Source organism: Oreochromis niloticus, linkage group LG15 (assembly GCF_001858045.2).
Source record: "Oreochromis niloticus isolate F11D_XX linkage group LG15, O_niloticus_UMD_NMBU, whole genome shotgun sequence".
NCBI lineage: Eukaryota > Metazoa > Chordata > Actinopteri > Cichliformes > Cichlidae > Oreochromis > Oreochromis niloticus.
In genome coordinates, this window is record NC_031980.2 from 37,068,364 (window position 1) to 37,084,257 (window position 15,894).

The window sequence follows — 15,894 nt, forward strand, 5'->3', positions numbered from 1 at the left end:
AACCTGTTTTTTTAACTGTTGCTCTCCAGTAATCGTCTCATCCACAGTAGCGCTGGAAGGACTCCAGCTCCTAGATTGAGCTACAGAAGACTATGTGCGGTAGCTAAAAGCAGCTCCAGCTTGAACAACAATACAGCCACTTAGCATTAATAATAAATATGTCTGATAAAATATTAATTACAGGCGCGGCTTTTTTCCTGCATAGGCAACTTTCTTTTTGACACAATCAGCAGTATGTTAAACTAGTTTTAATGCAACTTTAATCAGTTTTTTGACTCAGGTAGAGTCAGCACTGAAAAAAGTTGAAACCATTTTCTGGTAAATCAGCCTTGGAAAGGATTTGTTCCTTTGGGGTTTCAAGAAGCAGGCTCAGATTATCCAATGGCCATTCAGGGCCTGTGCCCAGGGGTTCTGTAGAGATGGGGCCCCAACCAAGAGGCGTATAAAAGAAATAACAAACTGTATCAACTTAGACGTTAGATTTTTAACCCATATTGTCTTGTTTACATCATACCAGGATGACGGTAGAATATAGTAGTATTTTTCCTGCCCCTTTCCTCCCCTACAATGCCGAGGCTAGTAGGCTCTCCCAAAGTTAGATATCTTGTGGATTAGGTACTCCCAAATCAAAGGGCACAATAGAGGAAATGTGAATAAATGTGTGTTCCACACTCATTTTTGTAAATCATTTTGGATGAAAACCTTACAATCACGTTTAAAGTTATTGAGACGTCAGTAAGATGACATGTAAGCTCATCACAATAGATAGGCCTGAAACCTTTAGCGTCCAGGGAATAGTTCCGTTTTATCTGCAGGATTTTTTTTTCCCCCAGCAAAGAAAAAAAAAAGTTCCTTTTCTCAGTGGACACATGCCAAAAGTGCCTTTTTCCAAGAAAAGCTCTCCGTTACAACAATGAACAATCATCCGAGCGAGACTGGCAAGAAGTGCTGAAAGGAATAAGGGTTGTGGTGGTGTTGGGGGGCAGAAACCAAGACGAAGATGATAACAGCTGCTTGTGCACGAAAACATAGCATCTTCAAAAAACAAACAAACAAACAAACAAACCCTGGCCGTTTCATTTTTCATTTAATGTAAGGATAATACAGCTGTTACAAAAGTTGTATTTTAATATTTCTTCACTAAAAGGTGCAGTGCTCTCCATTTCAAACTGCTCTGTGTACATATGTGCACACATTCCTGCATGATGCACCTGATTACTGAAGAAAGGGGGAGAGAAGGGGGAGAGGAAGGAGGAAATAAAAACAAAACAAAACACAAGAATGTGCGAGGGCTCGTCAAACAGTTTTGTTCAGGGGTCTTTAACTTCATGATCCAGGCACGTTTCAGAGTCTGCAGAGATCTTTGCTGAGAAAATGTGAGAGAAATGTGATGCTTTGATCTTATCCAACTAGGAGCTCAGCTCTGCAATAAAAGTCATGCTCCAGCTTGTCTTTAACTTTAACCTGCTTATACACTGATCGAGCTGACTCATCGTTTTGGTGTGTTCACTCAAAACTAGTCTTACTCAATCGCAACTCTGCTGGAAACATGTTTGTGCACTTCAGAGAAAACTCATCCACCCACCCACCTACCCACCCCCCTCCCACCACCAGTGACATGGTGACATTTAAATAAAAACGGGACAAATAAGAGGATTAGCCTTGCTGCAATCTTTACTTCAACACTTAATAAATTAACTTTAATGTTGTACATTCCACAACAGCACTCGACCAAACTCCTTGGCCAAATAAACATCTAAGCAGTATTATAAACGTATACTGTTAATCCAAGCAACCACTTCTTCTTGGTCCCATTTGCAGCTCTGCATCTTGAGCTCCGGACTCCCGTTCAGTGGAGGGAACTCATTTGGCCTTTCTTATTGCACCTCATGGGATGTTACACGTGTACAGGTAAGTCTACATTCTCCAAGTTTTTTTTTTAGTGTTTCAGCGTAGAGAAGTTTGTCTCAGACATGTGAAGTATTGTTCCCAGCATTTTCCTCCCTAAACTGTCTCATCCAGAGGCGGGGCAGCCGTCAGCTGATAAGTATGACATCATCATTTGCTGGAACTCTGTAAGGAGAGAATGAAGGAGAGAGAAAGAACCCATAAAACCAACTTTTCTTCAACACCATGAGGATGACAAACTACAGCATAGGCTACTTTCCACTCAGATGTTAGATTACAGGGTTAACTGATGCTTCTCTATAGAAAGCACCAATATGTTAACAGTGAATCCCCTTGAAACTTTGTTTACTCATAAATGATCTGAACCAAGTTCAAGAAAGAAAAATAGGTGGTTTCTACTGGTACTCAAAATCAGCCTCCTCTAGTTTCAAGCAAAGCAAGCAGTGTAAGATCTTAAATAGTGGCAGTATCCTATTTATGGGACTCCTACATGCTTGTATACGAATCACCTTGCACATCCCAGGTTTTCTCAAGTGTGCTCCAGCTTTATTAAAACTACACGGGCTGTTCAAATCTAGGGTACATGCCATCTTAAATGTAGCAACCAAGGCAACACGGTTATTCCCAAGTGTATCAATATTATGTTGGGATGATACATCCAACTTGTTACACAAGCAGACAGGAATTCTCACTTTAGGGCATAATCTTGCAACACTATCGCGGCAATGTTCTTGGGATAATTCCCATACACCCATCATTACAGTTCTAAAGAAGCCACAACAGCAAAGGCCTTGTTCTCCGGTCTGTAATTTCACCTTCACGAAGGTTTGATAGTAACACAAAGCAAAGATTTGCACACTTCACTGTATCAAAGTAAACCCACCAAAGAAAGTTTCAATTTTAGACACTTTGTTTTTAAACATTTAGATAATTCTCCTTCATCTTTATGATCTGCTGTAAGCGGCACATTTTACAGTAGGATTCCAGTTTTGAGCCGGATTTTGATGATGATGGGACCAACTGACCAAGTTGTATCTAATCATATTGTTGTCAAAGGAGGGGAAAAAAAAAAAAAAAAAAAAAAAAAAAAAGCCTAATCTTATCTCCTCCTTTCAAACATAAAATTTTATTGTACAAAAGGACGAGTGCACGATGGCAATGTGCAGACTGCATACAGGACAGAAACAACTACATTATGCTAACATATTTCATTTCTTTGCAAGCATCTGCAAAGATAGCACGCTAATGCTTAGACAGCATGCTAATGCTAAGCTAGCCAAGAGCTCAGAGTAAAAGCTGAGTGAATGCTGACCCCAGCCCAGCAGAAAGAGCCTGAACTTCAACAGGTAACAAACTGATGCGCAGTCAGGCTGCAGACTCCACTTCTATGTAGAATCACTCTGTCTCTGTGCAGGTTTTTACATTTTTTGCTGTGCGTTGTCAGCTTTGTGTTCATACCCGAACACTAAGAGAAAGACTGTATGCGTCCCCATTAGGATAGAGATTTGTTTTGGTGTGTGGAACTGTAACCTATAGTTTTACATTTTTAACTGGTAATTATGAGATGTTTCATGACGTGTATGCCTTTCAGGACCTTTCTCAGTGCAACAAATTACTTTCTTGGGAGTAAATCAGTAATGCAATACTTTTCTTAAAAGTGCTCTGTGTTAACCCCAACACTGACCATAACAAAGAGGGTAAATCAAACATGCTCAAACATTTGACCACACAGGATACAATTAATTTGCATGACTGTAATGTCTTTGATATGAGGCTTAGCAATGGTGGTGACTCTCAAAGCGAAGCCAATGACAAGACAAATTTTATTCTATGTGATGATGACAGAGTGCCCCAGGCTGATTAAAATGACTCCTTTCACCTGTCCTGTTTTTAAGATAAACATCATGATCCGCACTGACACATTCATATTCCTCTGTACACTGGATTAAAATGGAGGCTCTGCTCTTTATTTACCAAATGCTATGGTGAATCATAGTATCAGAGCTCCGCTGACTGCTGCTTTCTGTTTCCTACTCATGCACGTGAAACTCCAGGTGAACTCTGATCAGCCTGTTCTGAAACTGAAAAGTCTGAGTTGCTGATCTCAGAGTTTATGATGGGAGTCAACATTTTGTTGAACCCGCTTTCAGGAATAGGGCCATAATCTCTGACGAACTGCAGCTGATACATTTAAGTCCAAATACGGTCAGATGTACAACCTTTGTCACATGTATACGTTATTTTACATTTAATTGAATTCACAAGACTTCAGAGTCATAATGTATGAGAGATAACAAACCTGATGCTTTTGGTAAACAAGTTTTAAATCCAACACAACGATCACCATTACTTCCCCAACTTCCTTTCCAAACAAGGTAACAGATCCAGATGAAATTTCACCCAGTAAGACATTAAGACGTTAACTGAGAGCACTGATCTAATTTTAGCTGGGACAGTAAGATAAGGATGCTTGTAAAAATGTGATTTAGTCAGGTCAAAGGCTGCAAATGAATGCAATTATATAGTCTGTGCAAAACGACAAGAGTACTAATAAGAAAACTGAGCCAACTTTAAAAGATGGTCGCCAATTTCATGTTCATTTCAACAGAGGATGTACATATCAGTACATAATGGCACTGTAACTGAAACTAGACTTCCTTAAACACTCAAGGCAACTAGAGCTGGAAACCCAGGATAGCTGAGTGATAGAAAACAGCTGACAAACATCCATGGGACAAAAAAACAAAACAAAAAACAACCCTAAAACAAAACCCTCAAAGTTGGCGTGTTAATGTCTGCTGAAACAATGAGTAAAGAGCCCCGAGAGGGGGGGGGGGACAGACTGTCTAAGCTCCAATATGTCATCATGACACATACAGCAGAGGAAACTTTTCCCAATACCAGTGATTTCAATCCAGGACTTTTCCAATGATTACATGACTACAAATCATTTTTACTGTGTGTACAAACATTCAAAGCTCTGGCAGGAAAAAAAAAAAAAAAAAAAAATAACAGTTTGGTGGCAAACGCCAAACACAGCTCTATACAAATGACTACAGTAGTTGCTTTACCGGGTAAACAACATCTCATGCACTCAGTCATAAAACAGTCTCATGCTTTTGAAGTGGAATGATTGTGATGATGGCTACAGAAACCAATGCTGTCCGTTTACAGTGAAACAATCTCCTGAACAGAAGACATCAACTTCAAAATTGAGTAATGTGCTGGCTGTGATGGAGGAAGTGTTGCTCGGAGCAAACGTGGGACTGCGCTGCCGTTTTAAACGATAACAGGAAATAAAATGAAACATTTCTCAGGCATGTTAAACACTTCATGTTATCAGACTACCAAACAGAGGTTAAGATAAAGAGAGAACGCCGTGCAAGGTCATTCTAATAAAACCACGCACAACAGAGCCGCTAAACCAGTCTCTCCAGTGCATTCAAAACTCTTTTCGACTAACCACTAAACCTTTTCAGCTCATTTTGAATCACAATGTTTACCGTGACCTGTGCATTCAGGGACATAACACAGTGAAGAGGTAATAATGGCTGGGAGTTTAAGGGGAAGGTGGGGGCAGGGGTGTTCCTTGCAGTGTGGAGGCCCTCAGTTTCTCTGTAATCAGCCCATCACTGGGTGTGTCAGCATAGCTCCCACCACTAATTTCATTGCTCTCAAACCACGTAAGACGGAGCCAAACCGCAGCGTGGAGGAAACTCCGCTGCAGTCTGCTGCCTGCTGATGATAGAGATTGGCTCATGGAAATGGAATGAGAAGAAAACACCGACATACAGAGAAGTACGGTGTCCGTATATCATGGCAACAATGTGTAAGCGACACAAACTCTGTTTTCATTTCTGCATGTTACCGTGAAACCTGTTTATTTGTACATGGACTGAAAGGGAGAGTGAGAATGTAACTGCTTTTCCTCATCGTTTCTCGGATCAACTTCAGTGGTGCCAGCACTTTTCCAAAGACTTAATGCATCTTTCCCAAGAATAAGAGATGCGTTTCACTCTGCCAGCATGACCGTCAGCATTCATGTTAACAGTAACTAAAAGTGACAGTTTTGACCATCAGTTGATTTAGATATTGATTGATGACCAAAAGCTAAGAGGTTAAGACTACATCTTCTTCTCAAACTAAGATCTAAGCAATAAGCTGGGTTAAGTAATAGCCCTAACAGTCAACAAGCAACCGTCAAACTATAATAAAATCATAAATCTCACTGGCTAACAAACTCTAAGCTGGTATTTAAAACACAATACCTCTTATGTTACATTGATGTTTGTAGAGAGCAGGTCCCAGGTGTGGCCGAGTGTGTGAAGAGAGATTAAATATTAAACAAGCATTCCAGCATTACTGTGAACAGAATCATACCCCTGGCAGTAGCAGAGTACAGAGTGTCTGACGCTGACGTCTGTCTGATCGCTCTCCTCTATATTAGGCAGCTCTGTCGGCTCGTGGAGAAACTTCTGCAGGTCGGTCTGCGGGAACCCATTTTTCTGGTAACTCTGTTAGCAAAAAGAAAAAGTCCAAAATGCATCACATTCAAAGTCAGAGGACAAAACTTGTTCCATGCTAGATTTGAGAAATGCACACCAATATAACGCATGTTGTAGACTCAAGCCTACAAAACTACAAGCAGGTAGCACAATGTCTGAAACATGGATTGAGAAACATTCTGACTGGTTTCTTCATATTTTTCTTCATAATTTAAATATAAAATTTGAAATAAAGGCTTTTTATAGAAGTATCATTCACTGATCATTGTCTCCTCTCAGCAAGCTGTAATTACATTATTGCCTAAGGGACAAGCAAGACAGGAAGTAAGATGTAAGAGGAGCACAAGATGCACTTAACCGCCCCCCCTTTTTTGTCCTCGACACTTCTCTCCATCCATCCACTCTGCTGCTTATTTGGTTCAGCGTAAGCATGGATGCCCAGACTCCCCCTCATCTGTCAACCTCCTCCAGCTCCTCTGCAGTTTCAGTCCCAAGCCATCTGTGACACACACACACACTCCCTCTAATGCGTGATCTCCTCTCCAGTGGACATACCAGAAACAACTAACCTAGGATTCATGCAGGAGGCACCCTAGATGCCCAAGTACCGGTTGTACTGAGCCTCTTTCAAATAACTAAGGTCTTCACCTTTTTTAAGAAAGAACCCAGACGCCCTCCTGAGGAAGCTCCTTCTGGCTGCTATCAACAGCTTGTGGCCATGTGTGGGTGGGGGGCACAAATCACCCAGTAAATCGATAGCTAAGAGAGAAAGCGATGCCATCTCCTCCCATAGCAGACAGCTACAGCATCCTCAAACCATCTGTCAATCTCCCGCTCCTTCCCCGACTCATGAATGGGACCCCAAAGCTACTTTAACTCCTTCCCAACCTAGAGTAAGTCCACACTTCTTCACTCCTCATATAAATGCACTCGATTTGCATCATCCTCTCTCTTTGTTACGTAGCTAGATTTAACCTGTAACACTGATGTGACATTTGGTTGAAGAGTGGCAATCTCATCACTCCATCAGAGTCACAGAGGAACATCCCTTTTGTGCTTTCTGCCAGCAAGACCTAAAGTACAGTAAGGATTCTTGTTCAGTCTTAGTCCACATTTTCCATCCTCCTGTCAGGTCTAACAAGATCCAATAGTTTAATTGACAAAATCCCACAGTTTTCAAATGACTCGCACTTGGTAATGCAGAAGTACCTTGATGGTCTCATAGGCGTCGGTTATAAGAGCGATAAAGAGCGACAGCACCATGTAGATGAACAGGGAGATGAAGGAGTAGAGATAAGCCCGACTGAAGAGCCACACCAAGGTGTTCTTGTCCTTAAGCTGGGCGAAGGTGGTGAACATGTCGTCTCCGTTCAGCAGGGAGAACAGGCACTCTGCCACAAGACTCAGGCCCTCAAACTACAGAGAACGAGGGAAATAACAGTGCAGTGAGCAGTTAACAAATCCACATGAATCTGAGATTTCCTGGAAAACAAAACAAATGAGAAGCTAGAAAAAAAAAAAAGTTACATTACTGCAGGTTTTCTTCCTTTTTAAAAAAATAAAATGTAATACATTTGGTCTGTAAAAATGCCATAAAATACAATTAACTGTTAATCACCAACTTCACAACAACAACATGACATTATTTTATTATTTTTCTTATAAATTACAAGTAAAACTTCTTCACACTGAAAGACTTTTCTGATCTTTTAAGCAGCTAATCTAACAAACCACAATGACTAAGTCTAAGGTCAAAACCCAGTTCATCACAGAAAGATGAGTCACTTCAGAATACTACAATCAACATATTAAACAGGAAACAGAAGTGTTTAAGAAAACACCCTGTACGCTCAGTTATAGGCCAGCTTCACTGTGCTTCGACTGTATTGATCAGAGATTAAAGAAAACTTGGGGTTTCCAAAAGTACATGTATTAAAAGAAACGCTGGACCTCGCAGGCTTAATAATAAGACAATGAGTTAGACTGAAAGACTGATAGGAACGATCCAATAAAGTAAAAAAGGGAGAGAGTTGGTTGAAAGAACCAATCAGAAAGTCAGACACAAAACAGAAAGAAGTCATGCAAAGATTTAGATAGGATCTAAAAACAACATCACTCTCAGACACTATGGATCCAGCTGACAGCACATGAAGACGTCTGGAAAGGCAAGTCGTAGGTCATCCCCTGTTGATTTCCTTCTGTAAATAACCTGAGGATCCTGGAAGCGCTTACAGGTCACTACGGGGACTCCCCAAGACACCGCAATATAAATATCCTAAAAGTCTCTGCTGACTGCATCGCTGGGCAAACGTAAAGAACTGTAACACAGCTGACGTTAAACGCTGGCATAGCAAAGCTGGCTGCACAAATGGTAGGCAGGTAACAATTTACTTTTCATGTGGGCCTGATAAGAGTCTATTTTATCGTTAAACAGAGAAAAGTGTATTTAACAGCTAAAATGACCTGCTTTAATGCCTTCAGTGCACCAACCGTATGGATGCATTGTTAGTTCCACAGACAGGCATTCCTAAACATGGGAGGTAGTGAAGTGACCTGACAAGCAAACATAAGAATCAGCTCACAATATATTTACAGTAGTTACTCCTCTTCAGCTCAAGATTATCAACAATTTAGCCAGTGAGATGCAAGATGTGAGGCAGCTGTTCTCAGGCTTTCCCACATCTGCCTCTGCAGATTAGGAGCTCTGCCGTGTTTAGACGCCTACTTCTGCTCAGACTTCCGTAAATAATTTATCTTAACAAGCCAGAACAGCTAAACATACAGATCACTGTCTGGGGAGCTCCCAGTTAAGGTTAGAGTTTTTCAGGATTTTAAGAAGTGCTCCAAATGTTGGTCAATTCCAGCTGTAATATCTGCAAATTCTTAAAACTTTCTTACTCGTATGCAGAAATTTGGAGGAAACTGCTTCTTGTTGCCTCTAAAGACTTTTCAGTTTGAGATATTTGCTCAGTTTTGGGGCAGTTCATCCAATTATTTGAACGTATGGCATAATTCTGTTGCTTATCATCAATCATTTGATTCATTTCTTCTCACGTACGTCAGTGCACAAATGAATGCATCATGAATGTGGCAGCAATCACTGTACAATGTTGAAAACCTGGCCACCAATGAAGCAGGGAACAGCAGTCAGTGAAGCAAAGTATTATCATGCACTGACACCTAGTGGCAGTTTTACTTAGAGAGTCTTATAAATGCACTGTGAACTCTAGTTGCTCCTGTACAGAGAAGCCAAAGGCCATGTGTACACTTTCTTCAGTTTGAAGAGCAACATGCTGAAATAGCAATTTAAAAGAAGAAGCTTGGAAAACCAGTCATCATAAAAATGAAAGTATCGTACAACCACAGTTCCAAAAAAGTAAATAAAAACTAAAGTAAACTGTCAAATAAACAAATCACTGATTTGCAAATCTCATAAAACTCATCAAAATCAAGACTTTGAATATCTCATCTACAGGTCATATCATCAAAAAAGTGAATCTGGGGCACGACCAAAAAAAAATCACCTAAAACCACAAAACACTATCGTAAGTCAATTTTTTAAAAGATGTGCACATTTGGAAGTTCCTTTATTCGATATCTGTAGTGTCAGCAGTATTTCATGAGAAACAAAAAAAACCCTGTATTGTTTCCCCTACATCTTTGTCACACCCATCACAGTGATTTCCTCAAAACCAGTTAGAAAGTTACCTTCTCGTGGTACGGCCCCAGTACAATCCATCCACAAAAAGTATAGCCGAGGTAGATCATGCCAGCACAGCAGCAGAAACGCAGGACCTTCGGAAAGGCTGCCTTCATGGTTAGGATCAGCACCTACACTTGAAAGAAGATTTATGTGAGGGTGGAGTGGACTGATACAGGTATACACATGTGCATGATGAGAATTAAAATGATATATCATTCTCACAGCATATTAGTAAGTTTCTCCATCACTGTTGTATTAAGCTTACTGTGGTGAGCTCCTGCTTAGTGTCAAACTTGCACCTCATTAAAAGTTCTCACATGAAACAGACTTCAAACTTCGAGATCATAAATGTAGAACATTAATGGCTTACATCAGCCGTGCTGAGCATGGACTCACATTGTATTTCTGGAAGTATCCCAGGTACCTGATCACTCCAACCCACACCAGTAATGTAGACGTCCCCAGGAAGATACTGCACACGTCATAATTTGTAAGGTTCTACAGAAGAGAGCAGAGAAAGTCCATGATTAGGAATGAAATGATAGTTCCAGAAAAATCTGTTACATAATTACATACAGTATACATAAGTTATATTACAGTAGACCAGTTAAAGCTGGTTTTGCTGTATGACTGCCATCAGGAGCAGTAAATGACATAGTCTGAACCCTAATAAAATAATCATCCAAAGTACAAAGTGAATGTGAAGCCAAGGAACGATAAACCTTAACATGCTTTTATGCTTTAATGCATGCGCACTGAGAAGAAAACTATACAAATGTAAACTCGAGGTTTCTCTAAAGGACAGCTTCACCGATTTTGCACATTTCTGATTGTGTCCACCTGCTCAAAGTTAACATCAGCGTCCGAATCGCAGTGCAAAGTATCATCACTCACATTGAAATTTGGTTTGGACCTTTAATCATGTTTGATTAAAGGTCCAAACTGTCCTTTGTAAGTCTAACAATTTAATTATAGGATACTAAAGCCTAATTGGTGGAGTAATGCTGCAATCAGACGACTTAACCTCAGCTGTAAAGTTATTGTAGTAAATATTAGTAGAGCTTCACCAACAGTGATAAATTACACAAAAGAAGCAACGTTGGTCATAAATGAGTGTTTCTAACTCTTCAAAACTTAAAACACTCACATTGGTGGCTATGAAAAAAAAAAAAAGGAAGAGCAAAGTTAAACAGATCTTTATGGCACCTGCTTTGTTTCATTCCAAAGGCCACCACAATTTCAGTATTACTCAAAATTTATGCCCAGTATTTATTTCTCAATTGTATAAATCAAGGATTATACTATTAAAATAATGAAATAATGATAGAAATTTGCCCACACACACACACACACACACACACACACACACACACACACACACACACACACACACACACACACACACACACACACACACACACACACACACACACACACACACACACACACACACACACACACACACACACACGGCTACTCATAAATACAAAAGCTTGATTTTTTTGCAGTTTTCTTTTTTTAAACAGTCCAAATTATACAAAGCCCAGATTATTCATTTTACCTTAGCTTGTATCTCCATCTTCAGAATCGATCCAATTATGGCCAAGAGGTCGCTGACGATGACCAGCAAGTACCAGCCGTTCAGAAACTCCCTCTGGTCGTCCTCGCACACTTTCCGATTAAAGTTTTCATGGAAGAATCTGGAGAACCTCTTCGAAATAAAACAATGGAAATTCAGTCAATTTACAAAACTAAACAAACACACACAAAAAACTGCACAATTCCTGAAATGAATCATCTTTATCCATGATGTTTAAGTTTAAAAAAGAAAAGAAACTCCTTGCATGGTGTTGCTGACCTGGAGTAACCTGACGGCCAGTATGATGGAGCGAGTGCACAGCACGGCTGATGTGAGGCACATCAGAATAACGAAGGCATCAAATACCAGCAGATAGTGTGTGTTCTTCTGAGCTGAAACACACACACAAAAAGAACAAGTGTGGGTGTGAGAGGCTTTATCACTCTCAACTCCCTCACACTCACATTTCTGACACTGATAATACAAGTCTGAAAGCAAACGCCTCAGTTACAGGAAACTGCCCAGTCCTAGTACAAGTTTGGAGAAATATCCTTCCACATACTTTAACAATGTGGTAAACAAGCTACTGCAATACAAAATAAACTGGACAGACACAGTGGTCCACAAGAGTCTCGGGCAGAATAAGATTTATTTTTATTTATTTTGATTCTTCAAAACTTGACAACATTTTGATATTTTTACAAATATTCCAAACCTGCATTTGCAGGCTGACCTGTTGTTTTACTCAAACGTGAAAAACAGTTTTCAAAGCCATAACCTGTCTCATTCCTCCCACATTTGTTACCATTAATTATTCATTTTTGCTTCGCTTTGGTTAGAGAAGTTCACCTTACCCGTCCCCGATATCTTCCAGGCTCGGCACGCGCTGCTCTCAGCGTCTATGTCCAGGAATAATTTCACCTTTCCACTGTGACACTGGTTATCGAACGTTATCTATCAAATCAAAAGGGATCGAGGTGTTTATATGTGCTTCACTCCAGCTGTGTTTGCTGCTTTTACATGGCGTTAATAATGGCAAGAAATGTATACCGTAACAAAGAAGGAGTAGCAGTCGGGTAACTCTCGCGAACGCACCGTCTGGAGGTTGATTCCCTTCAGCTGGAAGGTTATTTTGATGTCGACAAGTCTGAAAAAGCAGCAGAACATTTGATTTAAAAAGGAGACGTCAGTATGTAATGTAAATATTTTAAACTGGTACTGCATACCTGTAAAAATCCAGATCAAAAAAGGATGAATTCTCTGTTCTCCACAGGTTTGCAGTCTTTGGATCGTGTGACATACAAACTGAAAAAAAAAATCAACACATACATGTGGTGTGCGAAAAACACAGACACAGCTTTTGTTTCCCTTTCTTGTTACTGGTGGCTCAAAATTAGTTCTTATACTCCCATACTATTACCAGTAAATCCCATAGCAGTTCTAAAACGTCTGAAATATATAAGAAATAAAATTTTTAACATGAATCTTTTGTCCTCTTTCTAAAAAGAACTCTAATCACACATTTACATTACAGGTATTCAAGTTTGTCAATAAATATTAAAACTACAGGAGCCCAAAGGGGAAATTTTAACAACACTATGATCTTAATGATCTAAACGGCAAATCTGATACCAACTTCGTCGCCTATAACAGCAAACTGACATGCAAATTTTCCCTCTCACCCGTCTCCAGCTGAGCATCGATGTCATAGGTCTCATCTGAAGGCTCCACGCTGCCCCTCCTATAGTACTCTTTACACATGGTGAGGGGCAGCAGCCTGCCATTTTCATCCTCTGCGTAACTGATCGGGCCCACGGAGAGCTGGTCCAGCTGACTGTACTGTACACAACAGGGAATTTTAGGAAAAATTAAAAAAAAAAAAAAAAAAAAAACACTCCAGGGTGACGAGACAAACCTGGCATATCGCAGTGAAACATGATAAAACAAGAAATTCAAAAAAATGAAGCAGTTCCAACTCATGTGACACTTAAATTACACCAGATATATTTATATGAACATTAGATTTGAGTCCTCTTATCACAGTGGTGGAGTTCCGGATGTGTGTAAGTAAAACTCCACACTACACACACTTCATAACACTACAGCAAAAAAAAGTCACTGGAGAAGTATTACTTGCCTGATCCATGACATAAAACAGACTTTCATAGACGTCGTGCTTTGTGTAGACAGCAACACTGTAGTCGTCCTCATCGACCCCGCTGTAGCCTTTTAAGAAAAGGTTTTTGAGTGCCATGGTGTTCTCTTCCTTATAGGAAACCACCAGCTGGTTGTTGAGGCCGAAAAGGACGAGCTGTGGGGAAAACAAGAAAGGAGAGTTGAACATATACGCATCTGATTCCTTTTGAGGTGGAAAACACGTTATAGTAGCTTTACATTACGTGAGATACTGATAAGGTGCCTTAAAGAAGTTTGTTGTTGTTTTAGGGCCATGTGCTTCTAAAACAATACAAATTGAACAGCAAAATAAAGACAAACAGAAATATATTCCTTTATTCTCCCATTTTAAGCAGGACCCTTAGTGTAAGCATGTGTATATACACACTGCTCTTGGCTGCATGCCTTCGATTACAGATTACAGTTCCAGGAAGCCCCTTCTGAGCGCTGCTTCTTTCCTGGTCTTTCCCAACATACAATAAACCCCAGTGCACATACTTGTGTGGTGACCATGATGATTTTCAGGATCTGGACTCCCATTTTCCAGGGTATGTGTCTTCGGGCTCTGTACTTCTCACAGGGACTCATGAAATAATACCTCAGGTCATCTCTGAGGTTCTCCTCTTTTATAATGTCTTGAGTTATGATAGAGCTGTAAGACAACACAACCATCATGCAGATGACAGAAACAGATCGCAGTGCTGTGGGCTACACAGTTAAAACATATGGAAATGAACGGATGGTGTGAGGAGTTAAACGGTTCCTCTACGAAGGAAGAAGAAAGAAAGCAGCCATAAGGCTGAAAATGCAGAAGTGAAAGTTAAAAAGAAAGACAGTTATTTTATCAGTCATTGTTGTTGCGGTGTACCAGACTGGTAATCAATCACACAGAGAGATCCGTGTACGAAGTTCAAGGTTAGCTCAATAAATGTACTTTCACCATTTTCCCAATTGTTTGTCAACCATAAACAATACAAATCCAAGTCTCCAAGTTAGAAAACGCCACGTTAAATTCAACCCTGATCACGTCATGAAAACTTCCTGATGAGTTTCGCGGTTGTTTTTAACTCGAGACAAAAGTTGTTATATTTTAACATGCGGCATTTCCAAATTACGAGGTAACAAAACTAGATTTGAACGCAATTTATTTAAATATAAAAAGCTTACCTGACTGAATTGCTTCTATCCAGATATCGAGAAAATAACTCCATTGTTGGAAAGCAAGGTGGGGAAAAAAGCCAAATGATTGAAGGGATATTATTAAAGGGAAGCCGGACAGCTCCGGCAGAGAGTCACAGAAAACTCTGCTCTGCTGCTCCTGTGCTCCGCGAGACCACGACGCTTTCAGTCAGCCAATCAGGAAATGGCTTTGAGGCGGCACAGGTGCGCAATCTACGAGTGAACGAGTGATCACGGAAAGGGCCGAAACATAATGTGGTTAAGAAACTAGATTTACACAGAAAAAATAACATAATAATAACATAACATGTTCCCGTGTATGCCAAAGAAACTCTGGACATCAATGTGTCGGTGTAAAACCTTTGAAATGATAAAAACCTGGACCAGTTACTGATATAAGGAACAAACGCCACAGAAGACATAGGCAAGAGTCGTCTGTAGGTCACGTGATCACACATGATCCTATAAAGCAGGGATGTCAAAGTCATTTTACGTTGCAGGCCACATACAATTCACCAGTGAATCTCCCCTTTCAGTCAATGAAATGAAGTTTAACTACACATTTAATCACTGAGATGAGTTTTTCTACATGATACAGAAATGGTGCTGTAGAACATGAAAGAAATATTTCAGCTTGATTCTTTGGGCTCAAAATGGAAGAAATGTGTGAAATTACTGGAAAAACCCTGATAGCTCAGTGCCCAGATGCTCCTGTAATTATACATGAAAAAGTTGGTTAATTCAGAGAAGATGCCATTTTTTGTTTCTATCATCAATAGTGAAAAAACAGGGTACTTTGTAATTTAATTTAATTAACTGATATAGTATTAATAGCCATGGGGAAA

The 15,894-nt window shown here is 40.0% G+C and overlaps 1 protein-coding gene across 2 annotated transcripts; it reads right to left on the bottom strand.

The window, feature by feature from the left end:
- Nucleotides 1–1,648: 1,648 nt before the first annotated feature.
- mcoln2 (mucolipin TRP cation channel 2) lies at nt 1,649–15,236 on the bottom strand. 2 transcript variants are annotated; one of them, XM_005457326.4, is made up of 14 exons: nt 15,038–15,234; nt 14,369–14,522; nt 13,833–14,006; nt 13,378–13,534; nt 12,922–13,000; nt 12,746–12,842; nt 12,550–12,649; nt 11,975–12,087; nt 11,678–11,827; nt 10,513–10,614; nt 10,122–10,244; nt 7,623–7,829; nt 6,289–6,422; nt 1,649–2,073 (listed from the first exon to the last, which is right to left on the bottom strand). In XM_005457326.4, the coding sequence occupies exons 1-14, from the start codon at nt 15,079–15,081 to the stop codon at nt 2,037–2,039; spliced, it is 1,671 nt and encodes a 556-aa protein (XP_005457383.1). In that variant the 5' UTR covers nt 15,082–15,234; the 3' UTR covers nt 1,649–2,036. The 2 variants fall into 2 exon arrangements, with proteins under 2 accessions (XP_005457383.1, XP_025754989.1); XM_025899204.1 differs by lacking the exons at nt 1,649–2,073; nt 6,289–6,422 and adding an exon at nt 6,467–6,912 and having other exon boundaries at nt 15,038–15,236.
- Between the last annotated feature and the right edge of the window lie 658 nt (nt 15,237–15,894).

Excerpts from the sequence above, each read along its gene's own strand:
- mcoln2 (XM_005457326.4), bottom strand. The coding sequence starts at position 15,081 with ATGGAGTTATTTTCTCGATATCTGGATAGAAGCAATTCAGTCAG. Across the intron at positions 10,245-10,512 it reads GATACTTCCAGAAATACAAT|GTGCTGATCCTAACCATGAA; the intron begins GTGAGTCCATGC and ends TTTCAAGTGTAG. Across the intron at positions 7,830-10,121 it reads TGGGGCCGTACCACGAGAAG|TTTGAGGGCCTGAGTCTTGT; the intron begins GTAACTTTCTAA and ends CGTTCTCTGTAG.